Source organism: Chelonia mydas, chromosome 2 (genome assembly GCF_015237465.2).
Source record: "Chelonia mydas isolate rCheMyd1 chromosome 2, rCheMyd1.pri.v2, whole genome shotgun sequence".
Lineage (NCBI taxonomy): Eukaryota > Metazoa > Chordata > Testudines > Cheloniidae > Chelonia > Chelonia mydas.
In genome coordinates, this window is record NC_057850.1 from 109,838,292 (window position 1) to 109,862,152 (window position 23,861).

Genomic DNA, 23,861 nt, shown 5'->3' on the forward strand with positions numbered 1-23,861 from the left:
TAAATGTGCAAACTGTTTATGTCACAATTTCATTCCCCAACTTTATTTTAAAATAATCCTTCCGGTCCTTTAGCTTACTTTCTGCATCTGAGACCTTGTCTACACTGGTGGTAGTGTGTAGGGTACATGTAACTACAGACTACAGTGAAAGGCCTGCTGCATCCACACTCACTACTGTGAAAGGCTGTGGTGGCAGGAAGCAATAGGGAAAGCCTCTGGCAGGGAAGAGCTGTTGGAACGTTTCCCCACTGCCTTCCCCCTTCCGGAACCTTCCCTTACTGCCGAAGTCTTTCATCGTGGTGGGGAAAGGCTCCGGCAACAAGGAGATGGTAGGACGCTACACTGCTAAAAGTAGTGGTATAGATCCAGGAAGCACTGCTTGGGCACGTAGAGAGCCATGTAGGGTATATACCCTAAGGCAGTGGTTCTCAACCAGGGGTCCGGGGCCCCCTGGGGGCTGTGAGCAGGTTTCAGGGGGTCCGGGAAGCCTGACTGGCGTTAGACTTGCTAGGGTTCAGGGCAGCAAGCCAAAGCCCCATCATGCAGGACTGCAGCCCAGGACCCCGAGCCCTGCCACATGGGCCTGAAGCTGAAGACTAAGCAACTTAGCTTTGCGGGGCCCCTGTGGTGTGGGACCCCAGGCAACTGCCCTGCCTGCTACCCCCTAGCACCGGTCCTGGCTTTTATATGCAGAAAAATATTGTTGTGGCACAGCTGGGCAGTGAAGTTTTTATAGCATGTTGGGGGGGCCTCAGAAAAGAAAAGGGTTGAGAACTCTTGCCCTAGGGTTAGGCATGTAGGTCACTCTACTCATCTAAGCTGTGCCTCACCAACTACATTGCCATTTATACCCCTGGTAGCTGGGTGTACAGTGTCTCTAAATGTAGATATACCATGAAACTACTTTATGCATGTGACAGTTTCACCTATTTGCATTGGCCTTTCACACAGCAATAGGAAAGAAAAAAAAATTTAAAAGAAGAAAGCGTGTTTGAAAAACCACAACAAGTAGTAAGGGAATCCAGAGCAAGTGTGTTATATGAAACTACATTCAATTCTTTTCTTTAAAAAAACTGATTAGATTTCAAGCCAACAGCATTAAAGATCAGCTGCAAAATTGCAATTTGCCTTAATGAACTTAATGAAGCTAAAAGACTATGCATGAAGTTCAGATCATACCTTCAAATAGCCAAAGGTATACACTCACTAATGTAAATAACAAGTGGAAATTAGCCACCAATAAGCATCTTTATCAGGCTGTAAATGTTCACATCCAGCCAAGTTCTCAGGATTTTCCTTTTTCTTGTCAGAATTTACTCTAATTTCTTAGAATGCATGAATCTCAAAATGAAACTGCATATTGCTATGCCTAAGTAACAAAGTGATCTTGAAGTGGTCTTGATCTTGACTCCTGGGGGAATTCTACACCACCATGCAAGCACAGAATTAATGTCCCCCCCAGATTCTCCCCTTCCCCGCAGAATAATTGATTCTGATGGGGAAGTGAAGGGAAGTTGCAACTACATCTTTCGTTCACCAGGGGCTGATGTGGCATGAGAAGAGAGGCAGCTGGCCCATGGGCTGGAGCAGCCAGCTGTGGAGAGGGAGGGGGCAGAGGCTACCTTCTTCACAGAGCCCTGCGCACGGGGCCTTTAAGGATGCACTGGATGGAAGGGAGGGAGAATAGAGAGGCACACAAGGGGCTGCTGGGGGGTCACACAGATGGGGGTTTAGAAGGGCTAATAGGGGGCAGATTGTGGTGGGGGAACAGCAGCTAATGGGGTGACAACATTGAGCCAGGGTTGAATGGGGTGGGGGTACAGGGCCACACAGGGATAGAGGGAGTGGGGATGGTTGAGTGGGGGTGCAGGGACATATGGGGACAGGGGCAGCTATGCCTGGCTGAATGGGGAGTGGGGGTGCAGGGACATATGGGGACATGGGCCAATATGCCTGGCTGAATGGGATGCAGAAACACATGGGGACAGGGGAGGAGGGGTTCAGGGACACATGGGGACAGGGGCAGACGTGTCTGTCTGAATGGCAGAGGCTAGGAGTCAGCCAGGTTCTGCATGGGGGAGGCTCCCCAACTCTTTAACAATCCTTCCCTCCCTTCCCCCCAAAAAACTGTTCCATACTTCTCACACCTACACCCAACAACCTGCCAAGTTTACTCCCAGGCTCCTCCCAAGCAATTACTTCCCTGACCCTCAGCTCTCCATTACCCCGACTTCCACAAGCCTTTGGGCTGCTTTTGAGGGGTGTGGGAAATACGTTTCTGTATTGTAGTTTAAATGAATTATTACTCAAAGTTCTATATTGACATGCCTAGTAAGGAATTTGTCAAAAAAACATTTCCTGAATCTTTTTTGTTGTCTGTATTGTTACAGACATACTTGAAGACACGTATTTTGAAATAAATTACCAAGTGATTGAAACTGGCATGATTATATTGTGTTATTTTAACAAATAAAATATACAGAATTTTAAAATATTGTGTGCAGAATTTTTAATTTTGGGTGCAGAATTCCCCCCAGGAGTAAAGTATGATAGAACAGCATATTTGGCCTTTTTTATTATTATTATTATTATTATTAAATGAAGGATTGGTAAGTTTCTGATTTAATATCGGTATTTTGCTCCGAACAACGTTACTGGCATGCCACCAATTACATAACCCTTTGGAATGTTTGCTTCATTTAGGGCAATTGGAATACTTCCAAAATTTTGTTTCTAAAATCCTGAATGAAGGATTGTGTCTCTTGATACCAGCTTGTTTTTCTTTCATTATTTGAACTGAGACCTGGAAATGCTTTAAAAAATATCTAGTTAGTTTACTAGATCCAAACATCCCAGAGAAGATACTGCAGTGTTCTACATTTTAGTACCACTAGCAAATCTGCAAAGCAAACACCCAGCCTATCATTACCAACAATCCACATTGTATACGCTACAAGAGAAGTCATACCCAGACATTCCCGGTTCTAAGGAATTCAGGTTACCAGTTGGTTAAAGCCTGTTCCTGCCCTGCTCCCCCAGTATTGAGGGTCTCTGTCTAGGTAAATACATTCTATGTTTTTAGCCTATAGTATATAGTGTAAACATTTCATAAAACTACATAAGATTGGAAAATGTGAGACTACAGCCTGCATGCAAGCCTTAGTAATATGTTGTGCCTGTCACTGATCAGTTCTATCAGAGCACATGCTAGGTATAACACCTTGAGAAAGCCATCAATTACAACACTGAAAAGAAAAAAAGAAAAAGAAAAATTTAAAATACTAATATGCACCTTAACCACTGTTATGGGCACCATGCTAAAATGCAAGGAAAAATTGAGAGGAATCCCTGGCAACCCTAAAGTCTATGATTCTAAGAGAGACTGGGGATTTAGCTAACTGTATTTGTTTGCATCAAGACTTCTATATTTACACAGTGTAAAATACATCTACAATTGAACAAAAACATAATTTAGAACTGTAATAATGGAAAGCCAGCTCAAAACCGATGATACTGGTTCTATTCATATAAAGAAAAATTGTTTCAGACTAAAATTAGAACTTTTATTTAAAAACAGGCAAGGCAGCAGGATGGCAAAGTAGAGTAAACACTCCTGACAAATACTTTGACATGTACTGAATAGAAAATCATCCAGAAATACCTTTTCCAATCCATCTCAGATTATGTGCTTATATAGGCCCTTCACCATATTATCTGAACACTTACATAGTATTTAAAAATAGGAATAACAACCCTCTCCCCTCCCTTCCTTCCTAGTCTGTAAAAAAAAAATAGCTCAATTAATTTTTTAAATGTTTACTTGTGAGTTCAGTGGAAGAGCTGTCTGATTTTGCTCTCCCTCACTATGTTATATGTGGAGAGAGAATGACGAAGAAATATGATTCACAATTAATTCTAAAAGTGGTGAGGTCTATGAATATCATCACTTCTTATGGGAGTTCCATTGCCAAAGTCCAGCTCCCATAAAAGTTCTGTCTCCACGTTTACAAACTTCCATTGTAGAAACTGGTCAACAGTTTTATTCTTCCAGTGGAACGGAGCTATCGTGCAAGGTCATCAGAGAAAAGGCAATCTCTCAGGGAGAGGGGAGATAGCATCACTCCCATGAAGAGCTTTGAAATTTAGGACAGATAACTTCTCTATTCTATGGGGAGACCGCACAGAGAATGGACCACTGAAGTGATCTGTTTGTGACAATTTGTGTTGCTAAGAACCCCCAAGATAAAACAGAATCATAACTTAACACCTTTGGCCAAAATAATTAGCAAATAAATGACTATCAGAATTTAAAGTCCTCAATTAGATGTATGAACAATTAGCTGCGTCATACTTAATTAAGAACAGTGAAAGTGGGGCTACGTTACTGTGCAGAGTAAGATTTCAAATAAATTAAGCATGAAAATAAAAATGTGAGACACTAGTAAGGACAAGTCTCTTGTGCTTTTTTCTTTTTTTTAATCTATAAAGGACTCATTCATATATGATGAAGTGATAGATGACCTATCCTACGGTAACCTTCTAAAAAATTGTTTAAATGTGATTGCATAACCCGAATGTGTGTGTGTGTTCGGGGGGAGTGGGGGGGGGGGGAATGTTTGCTTTGTTTAATGTATATGGACAGAAAAGCCTTATTTAGGCTAGAAAAATTAGGCACCACAATTTATCAGTAGAATCAGTCTAACACATGACACATGTAGTAACAATGATATAAACTGTAGCATAGACAGGACATATGCATTTTTACCAATGTATCATCTAACCCTTGGAATGGAGAAAGAAAGGTTACTTATCTTATAGTAACTGGAGTACAAGATGTGTAGTCACTGTGGGTGTGAATACACTCTGTACATTGGGGACCAGAAACTCTTCAACAGCAGCATCCACTGGTCTGCACTTGCGCCTCCTTGTGCTTTCAACTGAGGGCATAAAGGGCAGTGCAGACCAACTGCCTCTCCAGTTGTGATTCTAACATGGATCCCAAAAGGACCTGAGCAAAGGAAGGCAGTCTTTAATATTCAAAGGGACCACACATCTCAAATAACTCTAGTTACTGTAAGGTAAGTAATCTTCCTTTCTTCTTCAAGTGCTAGTCCCTATGGGTATTCACTGTGGGTGACTCCCAAGCAGTGCTCATTAAGGAGAAGGGCACAAGGAAGTTTGTTATATCACAGAGTGCAGGACTGCTGTGCTAAAGGAAGCATTTCACAGCCAAAGCTTGGACCAGAGCATAGTGCCTGGTGAAGGTGAATACAGAGCCCCAAGTAGCTGCTCTGCATATCTCTGAGAGCAGGATTCCCTGTAATGAGGGTACTGACAGCACTTGGACTCTCACAGAATGGGCCCTGACAGTTTGAGGAGGATGGACTTTTATACGATCATAGCACAGAATGATGCAGGAGGAAATCCACTTAGAGACCCTTTGGGAAGAGACAGCCTTTTCCTTCACTGTTTCAGCAACAGTGCCAAACAAACCTTGGGGACTTCCAAAAAGGTGCCATTCTGTAGAAGGCCAGAGACCTACACAAGTCCAAGGAATGGAGTCGTGTCCCCTGCATTCTCAGGTTTTTGGAAGGTGAACAGTCTAGTTAAGGTGAAATTCAGAAGGTATTTTAGGTATGAACTTTGGATGTAGTCACAAAGAAAACTAGTTCTAGTGAAAAACTGTACAAGGCAGGTCCGCTATAAGGAACCCAAGCTCCCCAACCCTTTTAGCAGAGGTAACTGGTATCAAGAAGCGACATTCAAGGAAGGTGCAGAAAGGAACAGTAAGCCAAGAGTTCAAATGGTCATCTCATGAGAGAGGAGAGGATGAGGCTCAGATCCTAGGCAAGGACTGGTTTTGCAATTTGAATGTCCTTATGATATGCTTCAGGAACTTTGCAGTAGTAGGATGAGTAAAGACTGAGTAGTCTTCCCCACTGGGTGGGAAGAGCTCAGAGCTGCCACATGTACCACTGGGACCTGACAGACAAGCCACGTCTTTTGCAAGAAAAGATACTCCAGAACAAGAGGAATGCCCAAACCCTCTGATGAGTAGCCATTTGACATGTCCGGGACCTATTTGTCCATTGTAATAGTGTGCCACATCAGAAGGAAATGGACCAGGTGGCCTCTGAAGGGGACAGCAGCAGACATTGTGGAGACTGGCTGTCAATCCTCAGGTGCTGCAACACAAGAAGCAGCTGACACTAAACTGGAGGATTGTGATGCAGGGTGCCTACACAGCTGGATCCTCTGTCATTGCTTTAGGGGTTCACACATCTTCTGTTGGAAGAAGATGGTGGTTGATGTCAAGGCAGAAAGGAGACCTGGAGTATTTTCTACACAGTGCCGAAGTACTCAGAGAGCAGAGGGTATGAAGTCACTTGTTTTGTCCCTAATGAGATTGTGACCTTCAAAGGGAAAGCCCTCAAGGGTGGTTTGGACATCCCAGAGGAACCCCAAGGCCAGCAGCCATGATGCCCATCTCATGATTATGGATTGTGACACTACATCAAGGGACACCTGGAGACAAGATCTTGACACTAGTTTTCCCACATCCAGGATGGCCTGGAACTAAGGTCTGTTTTTCTGAAGGAGCTTGCTATAATTCAAGAAGTTATACTTAAACACTGAAGTTGGTAGTTTGCTATTCAGAATGCTAAACTAAGCTGACAAAAACATCTTTCTTCCAAAGAGGTCAAGTCCTTTGGTATTTTTATTCAGTGAAGTGGATTTGGGCTGAAGTAGCTGGCTTCTTTTTGTAACTCCTTGGACCACCAAGGAATTGGAGGTAGGGTGGGAAAACAGAAATTCCACGCTTTTGCGGGGAGCAAAGTAGCATTTCTCAGCCCTCTCTGGGGCACAGGTTGCAGTAATGTGCACGATAAATCGGGCAAGTTCCATGATGGCCTTGCCAATCTGGACTGCCATTTAAAACGGAGATGTAGCCTGGAGGATGTGCAAAAGCAGGTCGGCTGGATCCTGGAACTCCTCTAGTGGAATTTGGAGAGCATCTGTGATTCTCCTGAGGTGATCCTGGTACTGTTTAAAATAATCTAGGGGTAATGGAGACGCTGGTGATAGTGCCTCATGTGGAGAAGACAAGGTTTCACTGGTGGATCCAGCTGCTCCCTCTCCATCAGCTGCTCCCTTGGTGACTAGTGATGGTAACCACTACTGGGCGCAGAACATAGGGTCCTCATATTCAGGTGCCTGGAAGTATGGTTCCCAGGGACCTCAACAGAGATATAGGATGGGGTGTAGGGGTACTTGTGGGGGTCCACATCAAGAGTACCATTAGTCCCAGGACAACAAATGCTGTTGGGGAGGACATGAGGGCAAGCGAGTGCATTTGGAAGCAGTCTGGGTTGATGGCTCTTTGTCGGATATCTGGAGGGTCAGTCAGTACAAGCTCATTTTTGTTTGATGAACAGGATTCTTCATGTTCCAGTGGTGGGGCTGGTGGCGTAGTGGGATGGTTCCCACCAATCAGGAGCAAGGACAAGCAGGAAGTAGAGAGGATCAGGCTGATCTCTTTCTCCAGCTGGTTCACAGTATTGGCGAATGAATGGAGAGTCGATGGCGTGGAGACCTCCTGGAGCAGGATCAGTTCAGAGAAAATCAGAGATGTCGGGTCTGCATACATAGCTACGTCTTCCAGAAGATTACAGGGCCTTGAGCTGATTGATGTCTTTGGCTTTGTCTAGACCATTGGTGCCGTCTTGAAGGAGGAGGATCTGTAAGTGGCTGGCACCACTAAAATGGAGGAGGGGGGGAGAATCCCTTCTGACTTTATGAGGCATAGGCGTTGTTAACGTCCTTTAATGTGTGGCATTGGGGCACTGGAAGCTCCCAGTACCACCAACACTGCCTTTTTAGTACAAGCTCTGAGTGCACCTGTTCCGGGGTGCAAAGTCTCAGGTGGTGCTAGAGGAAGAGGTGAGGCAGACCTGTTTTTCAAAGATTTATGTGGGGACTTGTCCCTCTTCTTGTGTTTGCCCTTGTCCTTCTCCTGCCTCTGCCTCATGGAGCCCCTGTGCTTGGTGAAGGACTTTGAACCACCGGTACCAGATGGCAGAGGAACACTGCCCAGTGACGCCAAACAGGTTGAAGGGAAGCAGGAGGGTTCAGGATACAAGCAGGGTCTCACGGAGAGCTACATGAAGTGTTTTCAGAGCCTGAGTTCATGAGACTACTTTGTACATGGGGGGGAAAGAGCAAGAGATGCCACACCTCAAGGGCATGTGAACCTCCCCAAGGCAATCCAGGCACCTGTCATGCAGGTCGCTCACCAGGAAGACCCAGGGGCAGGCCAGGCAAGGCTTAAAGCATGGTACCTTGGGCATAATAGGTAAACAAGACAAAGGGGAGATAATGGAGGAGGACCCTCAATTCTCCACTAATTAGCACTAAAACTAGACTAAACTATCTCAGCTAAAATATTGTTTACAATATTTACAGATTCTAGGTAGGAGAATGAAGAAGAGAAGAATGGACACAAGGTTCTGGAGAGGTGGTCAGTTTGCGCTGCCCCTTCTGCCCTCATTTGAAAGCATGAGGAGGTGCAAGGTGCAAACCAACAGACACTGCTAATGAAGAGTTTCTGGTCACAGGCAAACAGAGCATTCATAGTGAATACCCAAAACGATCAGCACTCGAAGAAGTGACAAGTTATTGGCGTAGACTACATACCGACACTTTTATCATCATATCATGTAGACTGCGCTGAGCCACTGTAGCCATCGGGGCTGTCAGATGATGGGGAAAATTGCAGTGAGATTGTGTTAACATACAGGGGAGCAGGGTTTGTAGAGTATGAGGTAGTGAGATTCTGGCACGTAAGGAGAGAGCAACCATGTTGGTGAAGATGCAAGTACAGGAAATGAAGAAACCAGGGAAGCACTAGAATGTTATTGCTTTCTCCACCCATCACATCTGATAAAGTTTGCTGAGGAATTAAGTCACTCTGCACATCTCTTTACTCCTGTGGGAATTCTGCACCAAAAAATTAAAACTTCTGCATGCTATTTTAAAATTCTGCATATTTTGTCAAAATAACACAATATAATCATGCCAGTTTCCATTACTTGGTAATTTATTTCAAAATACCTGTCAGCAAGTATAATTGTAACAATACAGACAACATAAAAGATTCAGGAAATGTTTTTTGACAGATTCCTTGCTTGGCATAATTAATACTGAACTTGATGTATCTTTGTTGATAGTTACCTTCTTTTTCAGTGAAATGAAATATTTCATTTAAACAAAGTCATTATATAAAAATATGCTGTATAAAAGTACAGTGGAACCCTGATTATCTGATCTAATTGGAATCTGGGCCAGATTGGATAAACAAAAATCCAGATAAACTGGAGAATGGGTGATTGGGGTTCCCACCATCAGGTGTGGGCAGCTGGGGCTCCGGCTGTCACAAATTCTGCATGAAAAAATAAAATTCTGCATTGTGCAGTGGCACAGAATTCCAGCAGGAGTATCTGTTGGATGGAGAAAACAAGGAAACACTAGCCAAACCCTGCCTTCTTCTCATGTTGTACCCCAGCGCTCCTTACATACTACCCCCATCATTCCCTGCCCCCAAACTCCAAGCACCTCTGCTACCTTGACAAATTCTTTACCCTCCAACCCAAAACCTCCCAATCACTTGCCGCCATTGCCTCCATAAAAATCCTTGTCATTTTCCCCTATGCCCACAACTTTCATATACAAACGTTAACTAGGACCTTGAATTTTTAAGGTAGTAAAAACTCATTATATATTTTCACAGTGAAGCAACATATGCTTATCTTAATGTCTTGCTGAGGTCATAATTAAACCTTTGCATTTCTTTGAGATTTGGAGAAACTGGATGCGTGCTTTCTGGGTAGATATATATGGGAAGTGAAAGTTTGTTGTGGAAGTAAAGAATCTATTGCTTTGTTTACAAAAGAATTTCCTATTAATGTTATTACTTGTTCAGCTGTACCCATGTTAGCAACAGTGGGAGCTCAAGCATAGACAAGACTCCGGCGGCTTTAATTAACATAGCAGTAAAGCCAAACGAAGCCAATAGAGCCTTGTCTACTAGGGAACCCCAACTGTGCCAGTGCCAGTTGGCATCAGCAGGAATTTCTTTGTTAGAGTCTTTGAAGGTTTGGGACTGGTGAGACTAGTGCAATAAATTACATGAACTGAAGCTGCTCCGGGTGTTAGTGTAGCCTAACTGGCGATTTCCTGGACTTTTTGTGACTGCGTTGATAGGAAATGCACTTTAGTAACATTCTCTGAGACAATTAAGCGCACGTGTATGTAAAAATATCAACTAGGATTAAAACTTAGTTCAACATGTTATCTGTCCATGCAAGAAAGAAAAAAAAGTGCTATAATATGGCTTAAACACAATCATGTTTAAATGTGGTTAATTTTGTAGGCAGGTCTCAATTTGGTTTTTTCTAAGCTCTGTTTAGAATGCACATCAACAATATTAGCAAAGAGTGGGTTCTAGCACCATTATGCATACATAACGTAAAAGACCGCTATGCCCACCCAAGACTTATGATTTTTATTCTTTCATTACCACAGTTGCAGCAATACCAGCTGGGAGCATTAATATAAACTAACTAACATTTTAAACACTGACTGTGTCATCTAGCTGCCCAGAACTTCCTAAGTGTTTTTAGCATTGTAGTAGGGTCTACACTAGGAAAATTACTCATTGCTTACAAGTGGTGTGAGCAGTTGGCTTGGTTTTGTTTACTCTCTAGCCATATGATTTAACAGGATCTGTATAAAACAAAAACTCTTCAAGAATCAATGCTATACTGTCTTTACCTCCCTTCCTTATTATAGACTGAGCTGATATACGATAGGGCTATTGTGATTCAAACACTGAACGTGCCAATCCTATTATGTATTCATCTCATCTTGTTCACAAGTCCTCCCTATTAGTGAAGACGCAATTTTTGAGTTAGACATGAACTCTGTAGCGTTTTACTGTAGATACTACCTACACCAATGGGAAGGATTCTCCCATTAGCACAAGAAGAATTCTTCCATCAACCTAGCACTGTCTATACCAGGGATTAGGTTGGCATAGCTACATCTCTCAGGGGAGCGTATATTTTCACACCAGAGAGACATAGCTATACCCATGTAAAATCCTAATGTAGACTATACTTGAGTTTGAAACTTTGCATGTATAGAGAGCCCTTATTTAGAAGTATCATCTTGTTAAGTTTGGGTGATGAAATGGGAAATATTAAACTAAGGTAAATAATTGAAAAGTCACTTCTTATGCTCAGTGGCCATCTATGATTTTTAGCATGGCTCAACAAAGCTCTATCAACTTTTAAGCATCATACAGGGGCTTTGTCTACAGCAGAAGAGTTAGGATCCAAAATTCACTTTTGGGTGGCAACAGTGGAAGTTGTAGTTACTTTAGTCATGGCTCAAGAGTTTTTAAATCTATATTTTGTCTAATCCTGCTATGTATTCTCTGACCAGTCTGATAAACACAAGGATTGCCACTTGGACAATGTGCTTAAAGGAGATTGTAAGTATCCCACCGAAGCACACAACAAGGTCCTCTGAAGACAGATGGAACATCAGTGACAAGATAAACCAGTGGTTTCAAAAATGGCAGATTCTGCAGTTTCATCATGGTTGTCTACAATTTCTGATTCATTCTGTAGTGTTCTGTACATTCTAATCTTCTGTTAAAAACAAAGAACTGCTCTACATTATAAAAATTGCACTGGTGTAACTAAACACTGGTGTAAACCAAACACTAAACCGTGGTGTAACTAAACAAATTGACTTAAGCTAAACAGATGTAAGACTGAAAACTGTTTAAGTGAATCTATACTAGAGGTTTGAACATGTGGGTATAGCTTGTCTAATGTAGACCAGTCCCAATTTTCTTTTTCACTGGCGAAGATTAAGGTGCCCCAATATGTTTCTAACCTATATGGAAGTTGTCTGCAGCCATATAGCAGCAAAGTTGGTAATTGCTTTCCTGTTCTATTCATTTCAGTGAGGTATGAACATCAAAACCAAATTGGAACCATTTCAATTTAAACACGATCAGTCAAAAGCATTTTGTGTCTCTCAAAAAAACACAAGAAACATCAATTTAATATTATATATTAAGGCAATGTTAAGGTTACAAAGTGCAAATCAAAAATATATATTGAATGTGGGCAAGTTAATGTCACTAATGTTAATACCCATTTCCCCGACTTGTGTGTATTTATATCTGTAATTTTACGATTTCATTAGCAGGTTTTTTTTATTTTAATTAACCTGAGGTGAGCGTGCTGAAAGCCCTAAGTAGCATCATAAACTGTGAAGATTCAGGACACTGCTCCTTTATTTCCTAAATTTTCCACACAGATGGTAGTCATGTCAATTAATGCACTACTAGAAGGCAATCAGGACTTGCCTACATTAGAAAAGTTCCACCAGTTTAATTAAGTCTATTAAAAACCGATCTCGTTAATACAGTGCAACTCATTAATACAGATATACTTAAACTTGCTTGACCCTTACTAACCAAATTAGGATAAAATAATTTAAAGTGAGAGTTAAATCAGTTTAAGTACAGCTATATTAGAGATCTGCACTAATTTAATTCACTTGATTTAAATTTAAGACAATTTGTAGACCAGCCTACAACTCCATAGCAATAGCTGCAGTAAAAAAAATTATGAATGGAATTTGTTAATTTGTAATTTGTATAAGGACCTTGAGCGGATCACTGCAGACGACATGGCTCTGGGAAGAAGGATAAAGGAGTTTGAGGCACAAGCAGTGTTCTCGTCCATCCTCCCTGTGGAAGGAAAAGGCCCAGGTAGAGACCGTCGAATCATGGAAGTCAATGAATGGCTACACAAGTGCTGTGGGAGAGAAGACTTTGGCTTGTTTGACCATGGGATGGTGTTCCAAGAAGAAGGATTGCTAGGCAGAGATGGGCTCCAACTAATGAAGAGAGGGAAGAGCATCTTCGCAAGCAGGCTGGCTAACCTAGTGAGGAGGGCTTTACACTAGGTTCACTGGGGGAAGGAGACCAAAGCCCTGAGGTAAGTGGGATACCAGGAGGAAGCACGAGCAGGAGAGCGCAAGAGGGGAGAACTCCTGCCTCATACTGAGAAAGCAGGATGATCAGCGATGTATCTTAAGTGCCTATATACAAATGCAAGAAACCTGGGAAACAAGCAGGGAGAACTGGAAGTCCTGGCACAGTCAAGAAATTATGATGTGATTGGAATAACAGAGACTTGGTGGAATAACTCACATGACTGGAATACTATCATGGATGGATATAAACTGTTCAGGAAGGACAGGCAGGGCAGAAAAGGTGGGGGAGTTGCACTGTATGTAAGAGAGCAGTATGACTGCTCAGAGCTCCAGTATGAAACTGCAGAAAAACCTGAGAGTCTCTGGATTAAATTTAGAAGTGTGAGCAACAAGGGGGGTGATGTGGTGGAAGTCTGCTGCAGACCACCAGACCAGGGGGATGAGGTGGACGAGGCTTTCTTCACGCAACTAACAGAAGTTACTAGAGCACAGGCCCTGGTTCTCATGGGGGACTTCAATCACCCCGATATCTGCTGGGAGAGCAATACAGCAGTGCACAGACAATCCAGCAAGATTTTGGAAAGTGTAGGGGACAATTTCCTGGTGCAAGTGCTGGAGGAACCAACTAGGGGAAGAGCTCTTCTTAACCTGCTGCTCACAAACAGGGAAGAATTAGTACGGGAAGCAAAAGTGGATGGGAACCTGGGAAACAGTGACCATGAGATGGTCGAATTCAGGATCCTGACAAAAGGAAGAAAGGAGAGCAGCAGAATAAGGACCCTGGACTTCGGAAAAGCAGACTTCAGCTCTCTCAGGGAACTGATGGGCAGGATCCCCTGGGAGAATAAAATGAGGAGGAAAGGAGTCCAGGAGAGCTGGCTGTATTTTAAAGAATCCTTATTGAGGTTGCAGGAACAAACCATCCCAATGTGTAGAAAGAACAGTAAATATGGCAGGCGACCAGTGAAATCCTTGCTGATCTTAAACACAAAAAAGCTTACAAGAAGTGGAAGACTGGACAAATGACCAGGGAGAAGTATAAAAACATTCCTCATCCATGCAGGATTGAAATCAGGAAGGCCAAATCACAATTGGAGTTGCAACTAGCAAGGGATGTTAAGAGTAACAAGAAGGGTTTCTATAGGTATGTTAGCAACAAGAAGGTGATCAGGGAAAGAGTGGGCCCCTTACTGAAAGGGGGAGGCAACCAATGACAGGATGTGGAAAAAGCTAATGTACTCAATGCATTTTTTGCCTCTGCCTTCACGAACAAGTTCAGCTCCCAGACTACTGCACTGGGCAGCACAGTATCGGGAGGAGGGGACCAGCCCTCTGTGGAGAAAGAAGCTGTTCAGGACTATTTAGAAAAGCTGGATAAGCACAAGTCCATGGGGCCAGATGCACTGCATCTGAGAGTGCTAAAGGAGTTGGCGGATGTGATTGCAGAGCCATTGGCCATTATCTTTGAAAAATCATGGCGAGTGGGGAAGGTCACGGATGACTGGAAAAAGGCTAATGTAGTGCCCATCTTTAAAAAAGGGAAGGAGGAGGATCCTGGGAACTACAGGCCAGTCAGCCTCACCTCAGTCCCTGGAAAAATCCTGGAGCAGGTCCTCAAGGAATCAATTTTTAAGCACTTTGAGGAGAGGAAAGTGATCAGGAACAGTCAGCATGGATTCACCAAGGGCAAGTCATGCCTGACTAACCTAATTGCCTTCTATGATGAGATAACTGGCTCTGGGGATGAGGAGAAAGCAGTGGTCGTGTTATTCCTTGACTTTAGCAAAGCTTTTGACACGGTCTCCCACAGTATTCTTGGCAGCCAGTTAAAGTAGTATGGGCTGGATAAATGGACTATAAGGTGGATAGAAAGCTGGCTAGATTGTCAGGTTCAACGGGTAGCGATCAATGGCTCCATGTCTAGTTGGCAGCCGGTATCAAGTGGAGTGCCCCAAGGGTCGGTCCTGGGTCCGGTTTTGTTCATTATCTTCATTAATGATCTGGAGGATGGCGTGGACTGCACCCTCAGCAAGCCTGCAGATGACACTAAACTGGGAGGAGTGGCAGATACGCTGGAGGGTAGGGATAGGATACAGAGGGACCTAGACAAATTAGAGGATAGGACCAAAAGAAATCTGATGAGGTTCAAGGACAAGTGCAGAGTTAAACGTATATAGTAAAATTGATATAACTCCCCGTGTGAACATTTACTCCAGAATAAAAACTTACATCACTTAGAAAGAGGCTTTAAGTTAAATAAACCTGGGGGGACACACTTTTTCCAGAACAAAAATATCCACACCTGGAGTTATACTGGTTTACGTTCACAGCTCAGCAGCTATGAGTATAACTTTCCACCACAGTCCACCCTTTAAATCATTTTTAAACCAGTTTAATTAAAGTGGAGTGATCCCCTGTGCTTTCATTTTAGTTTATCTTAAATCTGTTCAACAGTCTTAAACTGAACCAGAAAGGACTGCTCTAAAACCAAAATAAGAGCGTCCAAACAGGGGTTTTTACCTCTTTAACAATATTGGTTTAAATTCCCATTTTAGATTAAATCAGTGCAACTTTGTGTGCACAAGCCTTCAATAAGTGTTTTGACAGCGGGATAAAGAAGAAATGGCAGATATTTGAAGTGTCAACGAAATAAACCACTCACTCAATCTGGTGAATGCCCAGACAATGGGACAGACTGACATATATCCAATGGCAACGCCTGAAAGTTGTCCAAATTTTTCGTGGCTATTCTTGGAAAGAATCAGATTTGAGACTAAATACAGAAAGAGTGGACAAACTGAGGAATAATCCCAAGGTTCTGTTCTAATGAGTCAAAATTAAAAAATTGACTACAAGAAAGGGTTTCTGCAAAGTAGCATTTTGGAATACCCAGCATAATTATTATTTCTATAGCACGAGTGACCACAGGGGTATATTATACAAAATGTAGTACAGACCAGGGATTCTCAACATTTCATAGCAGATCATGTATTAACAGAAAGATTATACTGGGGACCACTTTTTCTCCTGTGTCACTGTGCAGAATACCTCCCTTTCACAATTTGTAGTTGCACAATATTTATGCATTAAATACAATATCAGAAAAAGATTATGAACAATTCAATCAATTTTTGCTATCTTTCATGTGACACAGCAGCTGGAAAAATAGAAGAGCCTGCACCACATGATCTGTCAGTTTTCCGTTAAGTCAGCAGTGGTCCACGGACCACTTTCAGAAACAGTAATATAGACAAAAAAATGTAGGCATGTTCTTACTCTGAAAGAATCTCATACTCTAAATTGATGGATAAACTACCTAGGATAAGATACAACAGCAGGATGTAAACATTATTTCTCTGCTTCAGAAAGGACTTTTCTCCATTACAAACTTTATTCTTCCATTGGGAATGAAAGAACCTAAGCCTTGAGACAGAACTGAAGTATATACCAATAAGGACTGTTATGAACCTATAGTCTCGTCTACATTTGTCATGGAACTACATGCTAATATGAGTTCCCTGGTCAACATACCCTAATGAACCCTGCTATAAATTGTTTCACAAAACTATGCTAAGCTATATTTAAAGTGAGTTGAGATAGACGAAAATTGGTAAAAATGCCTGTATCCACTCTACATTAGCATTTCCAGCTTTACTAGCACAACTGCTAGACTAAATGTGAGACAACTGCTAAAAATTCTCAGTGTAGTTAGGCCCCTGTGGAGTAGGAGTCATTTTTATGCTAATGGTGGAAACTGTGTTAATACCTGCTAATAAGAACCATAGTTAAACGCTGCTCTTGATAACATGGTTGCCACCTACGTATAGATGGTACCAGAGATAAAACATGAGCTGAAATGAACTACAGCCCAATTCTTGAAAGACAACAAACTTTTAAAACCTGTTAGTGTTCAGTTTCTTACACCAGACTACTACTGAACTAAAGTTTGTAGAGACAGACACACAAAATACTCAAATGAACATTATTATTCTTAAACTAAAAAATCTCTGACTCATTTACAGAATATCACCAAATTATACTGTTGATTGCAAAATTCTAAAAGTTATGCCTAATCATGAGACTTTTTTTTTCCTAGGATGATTCAGCAGCAGACAATGAGAAGATGTTCCTCACAGAGCAGGGCAGGTAGTTCAGATATATGACAATTTTTTATCTCTTTTGGCTCTTGTATTTCATGTCACTCAGAAGCAAAACAACCAACAGTTTAGAATGAGGGATTGTTCATGTGCATGTGAAAAAAAAAAAAAGATTTAAAGCACTGGTACATGCAGGATTAGGCCTGAAAGAGCAATCACTCTGCATGCGCAGACCCAGATATCAAGCCTCAACAACTTCAGTGGGGTTCCAGATGCTCAAAGCAATTTGCATGACCAGGACTTGGGAGGGGGATGCAATACTACAGCTCCATCAATGTATTTGCACTTGTGCAAACCCCCTGTGAAGATATACTACCCTGGTACAGCTTAACCAGGTTTCAAACACAGGTAAGCCAGTTCAAGTCACTTTTCACACCAGTGCACAAAAAGGTAGACAACTCCTTAAAAGTACAGATGACGTAACTCCAAGATTAAAACCATTAATCTGAATCTTAACGTGAACATACAGGTTGGTGGCAGGCTTTAAAAAGCCTGGCCAGTAAAAATTGACTTACCCAAGGAGGAAAAACAAATAATTGTGCTTTCAGGCTTTATAATTTTTGCCTGAAAAATTTAGTTTTAAAGTATTATAATAAAGAAAGCAATTTTCTTATTACACCAAGTTACATCTGTAAATTTGACCAGTACATTCAAGTATCTATTCTTAGGCCCTGATCCTACAAATATTCCCAAACACATGCTTATTTCAGCACTTATCCAAAAGAACCTTTTGGGAATATACAAAGACAACACAACTGGTGCATTTAGACTAGAGGATTGGGTCCATAATTACTATGGTAAACCTTTCCATACATCTCCTTCAAAGTTTCTCCTCAACTAGCAGTGATCAACACATTCATTACTTGCTATTTCAATACTTCTTTAGCTTTTACACAAATGTTTCAATACTACACTTAGAGATGAAGAAACTGATTTTTACTGTTTAGACGTCATTAAACCACTGTCTCCTAGAGCAGTGGTTCTCAAACTTTTGTACTGGTGACCCCATTCACATAGCAAGCCACTGAGTGCGACCTCCCATATAAGATATATAAAAAAGTGTTTTTAATTAACACTATTATAAATGCTGGAGGTGAAGCAGGGTTTGGGGTGGAGGCTGACAGCTCGCGACCCCCTATGTGATAACCTCATGACCCTCTCAGGGGTCCCGACCCCCAGTTTGAGAACCCCTGTCCTAGAGCTTCAGCGACAGATGCAGAACAGCGTTACACAATTGTATAAGTATACTTAAGGCTGCAGAAAAATTACAATTCCTTTCTATTATTCTGAGAAGCAGTATGTTATAAGATTTATGTATGACAGACCCTCATTTTATATACAAACAGAACATAACTGAATTGCCTGGCTTCTCAAATTACTCATTAAATAATGACAGGTTTCAGAGTAACAGCCGTGTTAGTCTGTATTCGCAAAAAGAAAAGGAGGACTTGTGGCACCTTCATCCGATGAAGTGAGCTGTAGCTCACGAAAGCTCATGCTCAAATAAATTGGTTAGTCTCTAAGGTGCCACAAGTCCTCCTTTTCTTTTTTCATTAAATAATGTATTAACTTAGTTCAACATTTACATAAACATATTCCCAAATGTATGCATACATATATACCCACACAGATGAGATTTGTACAGTACATAGGTATACGAGCACCCTAAAACTCCTAGAAACACACACAGTAATAAGGAAGGATCTATTTGCCTGTCCACCAGCCATCCCACCTAGTTTCTGGATTTTTATCTATAAATGCCCTGCAGTATCAAGTGCTGTAATATATAAACAAGTTATTTTGTTATTTATCCACCACTTCAGCAACATTTAAAAAAACAAAACATATTTTAATATTATTACTTATACTGTATTAGCATCCACAATGTGCTAGCAACCGATATACACAGAATGACAGTACCAAAAAAAATTTATGAGAGGGGTTGAAGATTATGAACTATTAGCCTACTGAATTATCACAAGGACAACTAACTTCATACTGCTCTTATAAAGTGGTTTGTAAGATGTTTTGAAACTTGTAAATAAGAATCAAAGATTTGGTCAAATCTCAAAATTCACTGTATTCTAACACCTATTTAAGATAATGTCATTCTAGAGCAATGATTCTCAAACTTTTGTACTGGTGCCACCTTTCACATAGCAAGCCTCTGAGTGCAACCCCCCCCCCATAAATTAAAAACACTTTTTAATATATTTAACACCATTATAAATGCTGGAGGTGAAGCGGGGGTTAGGGTGGAGGCTGACAGCTTGTGACCCCCCCAGGTAATAACCTTGCAACCCCCTAAGGGGTCCCAACCGCACTTTGAGAACCCCTGTTCTAGAGGTTTATCCTGATTGTGTATAATGTTTGCCCAAACGTGAACACAAATTATTTCTGCTGATAAATATCTTTTAGCAATCTGAGTTGGAAAGCAACTAGTAAATTGGGCATTATAGAAAAAGACTGTATCAAGAGTGGAGCTACACCACCCCAAAGTCCCAGAGATATTACAGGATGGGCAGAGTAAAGTTTACATCCTGGGAAAATCTGCACCCTATGCGCATCTGTGTGACAGGAAACGCTCTCCAGATTTTTCCTTCCAATGTTTTATTTTCCCCTTCCCGCCCCATCAAAGCTGTCTGAGGCAAACTGAGACGGGGTTAATTCACACATGGCACCAAGTGCTAAACACGTTTCCTCTTCCCTCTCTTGACCCCTCCCTGCTTCACCAAAAAAAAAAAAAAAAAAAAAAAAAAAAAGGGCAGGAAATCCCTAACTCCCCCCCCCCACCCCACCCCCGCGCGCTCCCAGAGGGAAATCCCAAACCCCTCCCCGCTGACCGAGAGGAAACCCCCACACATGCGTACCGGCCCCAGCGCATGGGAAAGCCTCCCCCACACGCACCCCCAGCCCCGCAGGAACCCCCCAGCTTCCCTTACCCCCCCACCCCGGGCCGCGACTCCCCACAAGCCCCCAGCAGCCCGATCCCCCACGCGGCCTCGCCGCCCCCGGGCTCCACGTGGGTCCCCAGCCCGCGGGGCCTGGATAGACCGGGGATCCTCCGCCCGGCCCGGCGGCTCCCAGACCCCGCGGGCCCCGGGCCGGGCGGGCCGCCGTGAGGCTGAGCCCCCGGCCTGGCAGAGCGGCGCGGCCCATCCCCGGCCTCTCACCTGCTTGTTTCTCGGGTAGGGCTTCGCGGCGCCCAGGTGGTACCGCCGGGTCCGGATCTTCCCCCCTCCAGTGCCGCCGCCGCCGCCGCCTCCCCCGCCCGAGGCCATGCTGGGATCCGGCCCCCCGGCGCAGAGCGGGCCCGGCCCCCGCTCGCTCCCCCTTCCCCCCGCGGCCTGGCCGCGCCGCGCGCTCCCTCCTTCCCCTCTGTGCTGTCACTGTCACTATGGAGATGCCCCCGCCACGCGCCGCAAGGCCTGTCTCGCGGACTCCGGGGCCTCACGCGCCTGCTGCCGGCTCCGTCCCGCCCGCGCCGCGGCAGACTCCGTGCACCCCTCCCCCCGGCCCGACCAACCACACAGCGCCCGCCCGGGCAGGCCGCGTCACTAACTCCCGCACAAGGGGATGCGTCATCCTGCTGCGTCTTACCCAGAAGCTAGTGCGCCCCACCTCAAAAGCTCATGGGAAGTGTAGTTTCGGGAAGTGGCAGGAGCTGCAGGCGCTGGCAGAAGGGCAGGTAGGGACCGAGCCAGGTTAAGGCCAGGGGTGTCTTTTTCCCAGCTCCAATCGCAGTTTGCATTTAGCAGAACTCCACCCTTATTGCTCTTTAGATCGTGTGGGTTCTTTTAAGGCTAGTGTGTGGCTTATTTAGCGCTCAACATAATTTTGGAGGCTTCAGGTTGACAATGTTGCTGTGTGCATTCATGTTATACCCGCACATATTCTGGTGGATTATTTCCACTCTGCAGCGATCAAAAAGATTTGAATCAATATAATCAGAAAATGTGGTAAAGAAAAGTAACATCTGCCACTGGATCCATAACTGCTTTTGTCCATAAGGCCAGATTCTGGTTGGCTGTTATGAAAGCCCACAGTGCAATTGGAGGGACAGAGTTGCTATGTTGTGGTGCAGGGAAGAGCGAGAAGCACATGATGTGTCAATGGAGATAAGTCCCGTATAGATGTTTGATAAGCGACACACAAGCATCAGAATTATTTCTAGGTGAAGTCAGACCAACAACATGTCTAGCAAAAATTTAGTCACTAAAGTTAAATAAGTGTTAATAAAAACAAACACACCAAAAATGGCCAAATCTCAGCTGCTTAAAACGAGCCAATGAAGTTCACTTCAATCTCCCTGGACACTCAATAACAGACTTAAAAGTGGCCGTTCTTCAAGAAAAAAATTTAAAAAACAGACTTCAACGAGAAACTGCAGAACTGGAATTCATTTGCAAACGTGACACCATCAAATTAAGCCTGAATAAAGACTGGGAATGGCTGGGTCACTACAAAAAGTAATTTTCCCTCTGTTGATACTCAAACCTTCTTGTCAACAATCGGGAATGGGCCACATTCACCCTGATTGAATTGGCCTCTTTAGCACTGACCCCCCACTTGGTAAGGCAACTCCTGTCTTTTCATGTGCTGTATATTTATACCTGCCTACTGTATTTTTCACGCCATGCATCTGATGAAGTGCGTTTTAGCCCATGAAAGCTTATGCCCAAATAAATTTGTTAATCTCTAAGGTACGACAAGGACTCCTCGTTGTTTTTGCTTATACAGACTAACACGGCTACCCCTCTGAAACTTGATTTATACCAGATGATGATCTGGCTCATATTTATAAATCTATGTCAAAAATGCGGTAAAATATAAAAATGCCCTTCCAGATAGGTTTATAGAGAAAATTTTGCCCCACAAATTGCCTTCATTGATCCCTGGAGAAGAAACAGTCAATCAGTTGTGACGTGCCCATTTATTCTTTCTGACTGGTCTCTTTCTCATTATAGAGAGCAGTTCACAAATATGGGATGGACTTCTTTACAAACGGCCTGAATCTTAATCAATAAGGAACAAAAAGGCTGTGCCAGTCACTGAAGTTTTAGTGAACGAATTCACCACCAGATTTGGGGTTCCAGGTGATCGGCGCACAGATCAAGGGGAAAAATTTGAATCAAAAGTATTTCAACAGGTTTATGAGATTCTAGGAATCCATAAGACTCACACCACAATTGTGTGGGAAGGTAGAATGGGTCAAAAAAGGTTAAGCAGGCTACCGTTTCAGAACAGCATCAAACCAACTGTATCCAGCATCTCACATTCTTTTTGATGGCCTATAAGATAGCAGTCAATGAAAGTACAAAATGAACCCCCCATGCACCTCATGTTTGGACATAAATTAGGGACCCCCCCAGGAAATCTCTTCTGTAGAGTTTCTGGGAAGGAACAAAGGAATTTGGATCATTTGAACTATACAGATATTCCACAGCCCCAAACTGAAAAAGCACACACTTCCTTGGGAAAATTTGAAAGCATCTGAAAATGAAAAAAGACTAACCATAAAGATCATATGGGGAAACTTTAGGGGGGCTAATCTGATTCCACAGTCTTAGTGGAAGGAAGGGTAGGAACCCTAAAACTGATTAACCTTGGGAGGGATTCAGTACAGTATTGATAAAAATAAATGAAGTAGTGAATAGTATACAGCTGGATACCAGGACTAAGTCCAAAATTACCCAGAAGGTTCATCTGAGAAGATACCAGAGAGTCAGAATTCCAACTTGGCTACCCCAGAAACTGAGAACACTGTTTAGCTGAGGCTGAAAGACCAATGGATGCCCTGTTAAAACAGAATGGGAAAAGTCCTTCATTGTTGTCCCAGCCCGCAGACTTCACAGAAACAATGGACACACTGCAGGAGTCAATGAAAAGCAGCCCTTTCAAACTGCTGAAAGAAAATCAATCAGGGAGTGACAGGCTTTAAATAAATTTGGATAGGAATAAAATTAAGTCAGGAGTAATGGCATGGAAAGTCCTGACAGGAAAAATACTATGTAAATCATTTAACCCTTATTAGAGGCAGTGCTGGTAGACTAGAATGAGCTGAAGAGAATGGGACAAGAAGCCAAGTGAGGAAGACTGAGGCAGGGTTGCGTCGGAAGAATTGTTCATTGTCTGCTAGACTCCACAGAAACAGTGGAAACGCTACAGGAGTTTGCTTGTGGCACGCACCAAGCATGCCCATTATGAGTTCCCATCACAGCCCCAGACTGTCGTGCACAAGTATAAAATCAAATTGACATAAAAACTGTGTGCTACATCAACATTTTCTAACTTGGATACCAACATTTAGGGACTTATGCACCTCCCCATCCCTTGTGTAGAGCAGTGATCTCTCCCTTCTCCCACTACATATCTCATCTTCTCCTTTCCTGCATGAATTTGTTCTTCCCACTTGCCCTTCTCCTTCCTAAATTATTCACAGTCTCTCTCCTCCTCCCCCATCCATCTGGCTCCAACCTACTGCCAAGCCTTTAACTTTCCAAAATCCACTCACCCCCACCCCCAACTACTTATGGGGTCTCATTCACTATTTTCAGGACACCAATAGACTTCTGAACAAGGAGTAGAAATTTTGGTGAGAGTTTTTCACTAGCCTCCATGGAGGAGCTG

At 43.0% G+C, this 23,861-nt stretch overlaps 1 protein-coding gene across 4 annotated transcripts in view; it reads right to left on the reverse strand.

The window, feature by feature from the left end:
* Positions 1–20,745, reverse strand: part of NUP153 (nucleoporin 153) — a 62,858-nt gene extending 42,113 nt beyond the window's left edge. For 2 of the 4 annotated variants that reach the window (XM_043540079.1, XM_037893114.2), the window contains exon 1: positions 20,405–20,551. In XM_043540079.1, the coding sequence (XP_043396014.1) occupies positions 20,405–20,512 (108 nt within the window). In that variant the 5' untranslated portion in view covers positions 20,513–20,551. Of the gene's footprint in view, positions 1–20,404 lie in introns of all 4 variants that reach the window. The other 2 variants (XM_037893112.2, XM_037893113.2) reach the window with 2 other exon arrangements.
* Positions 20,746–23,861: the final 3,116 nt, after the last annotated feature.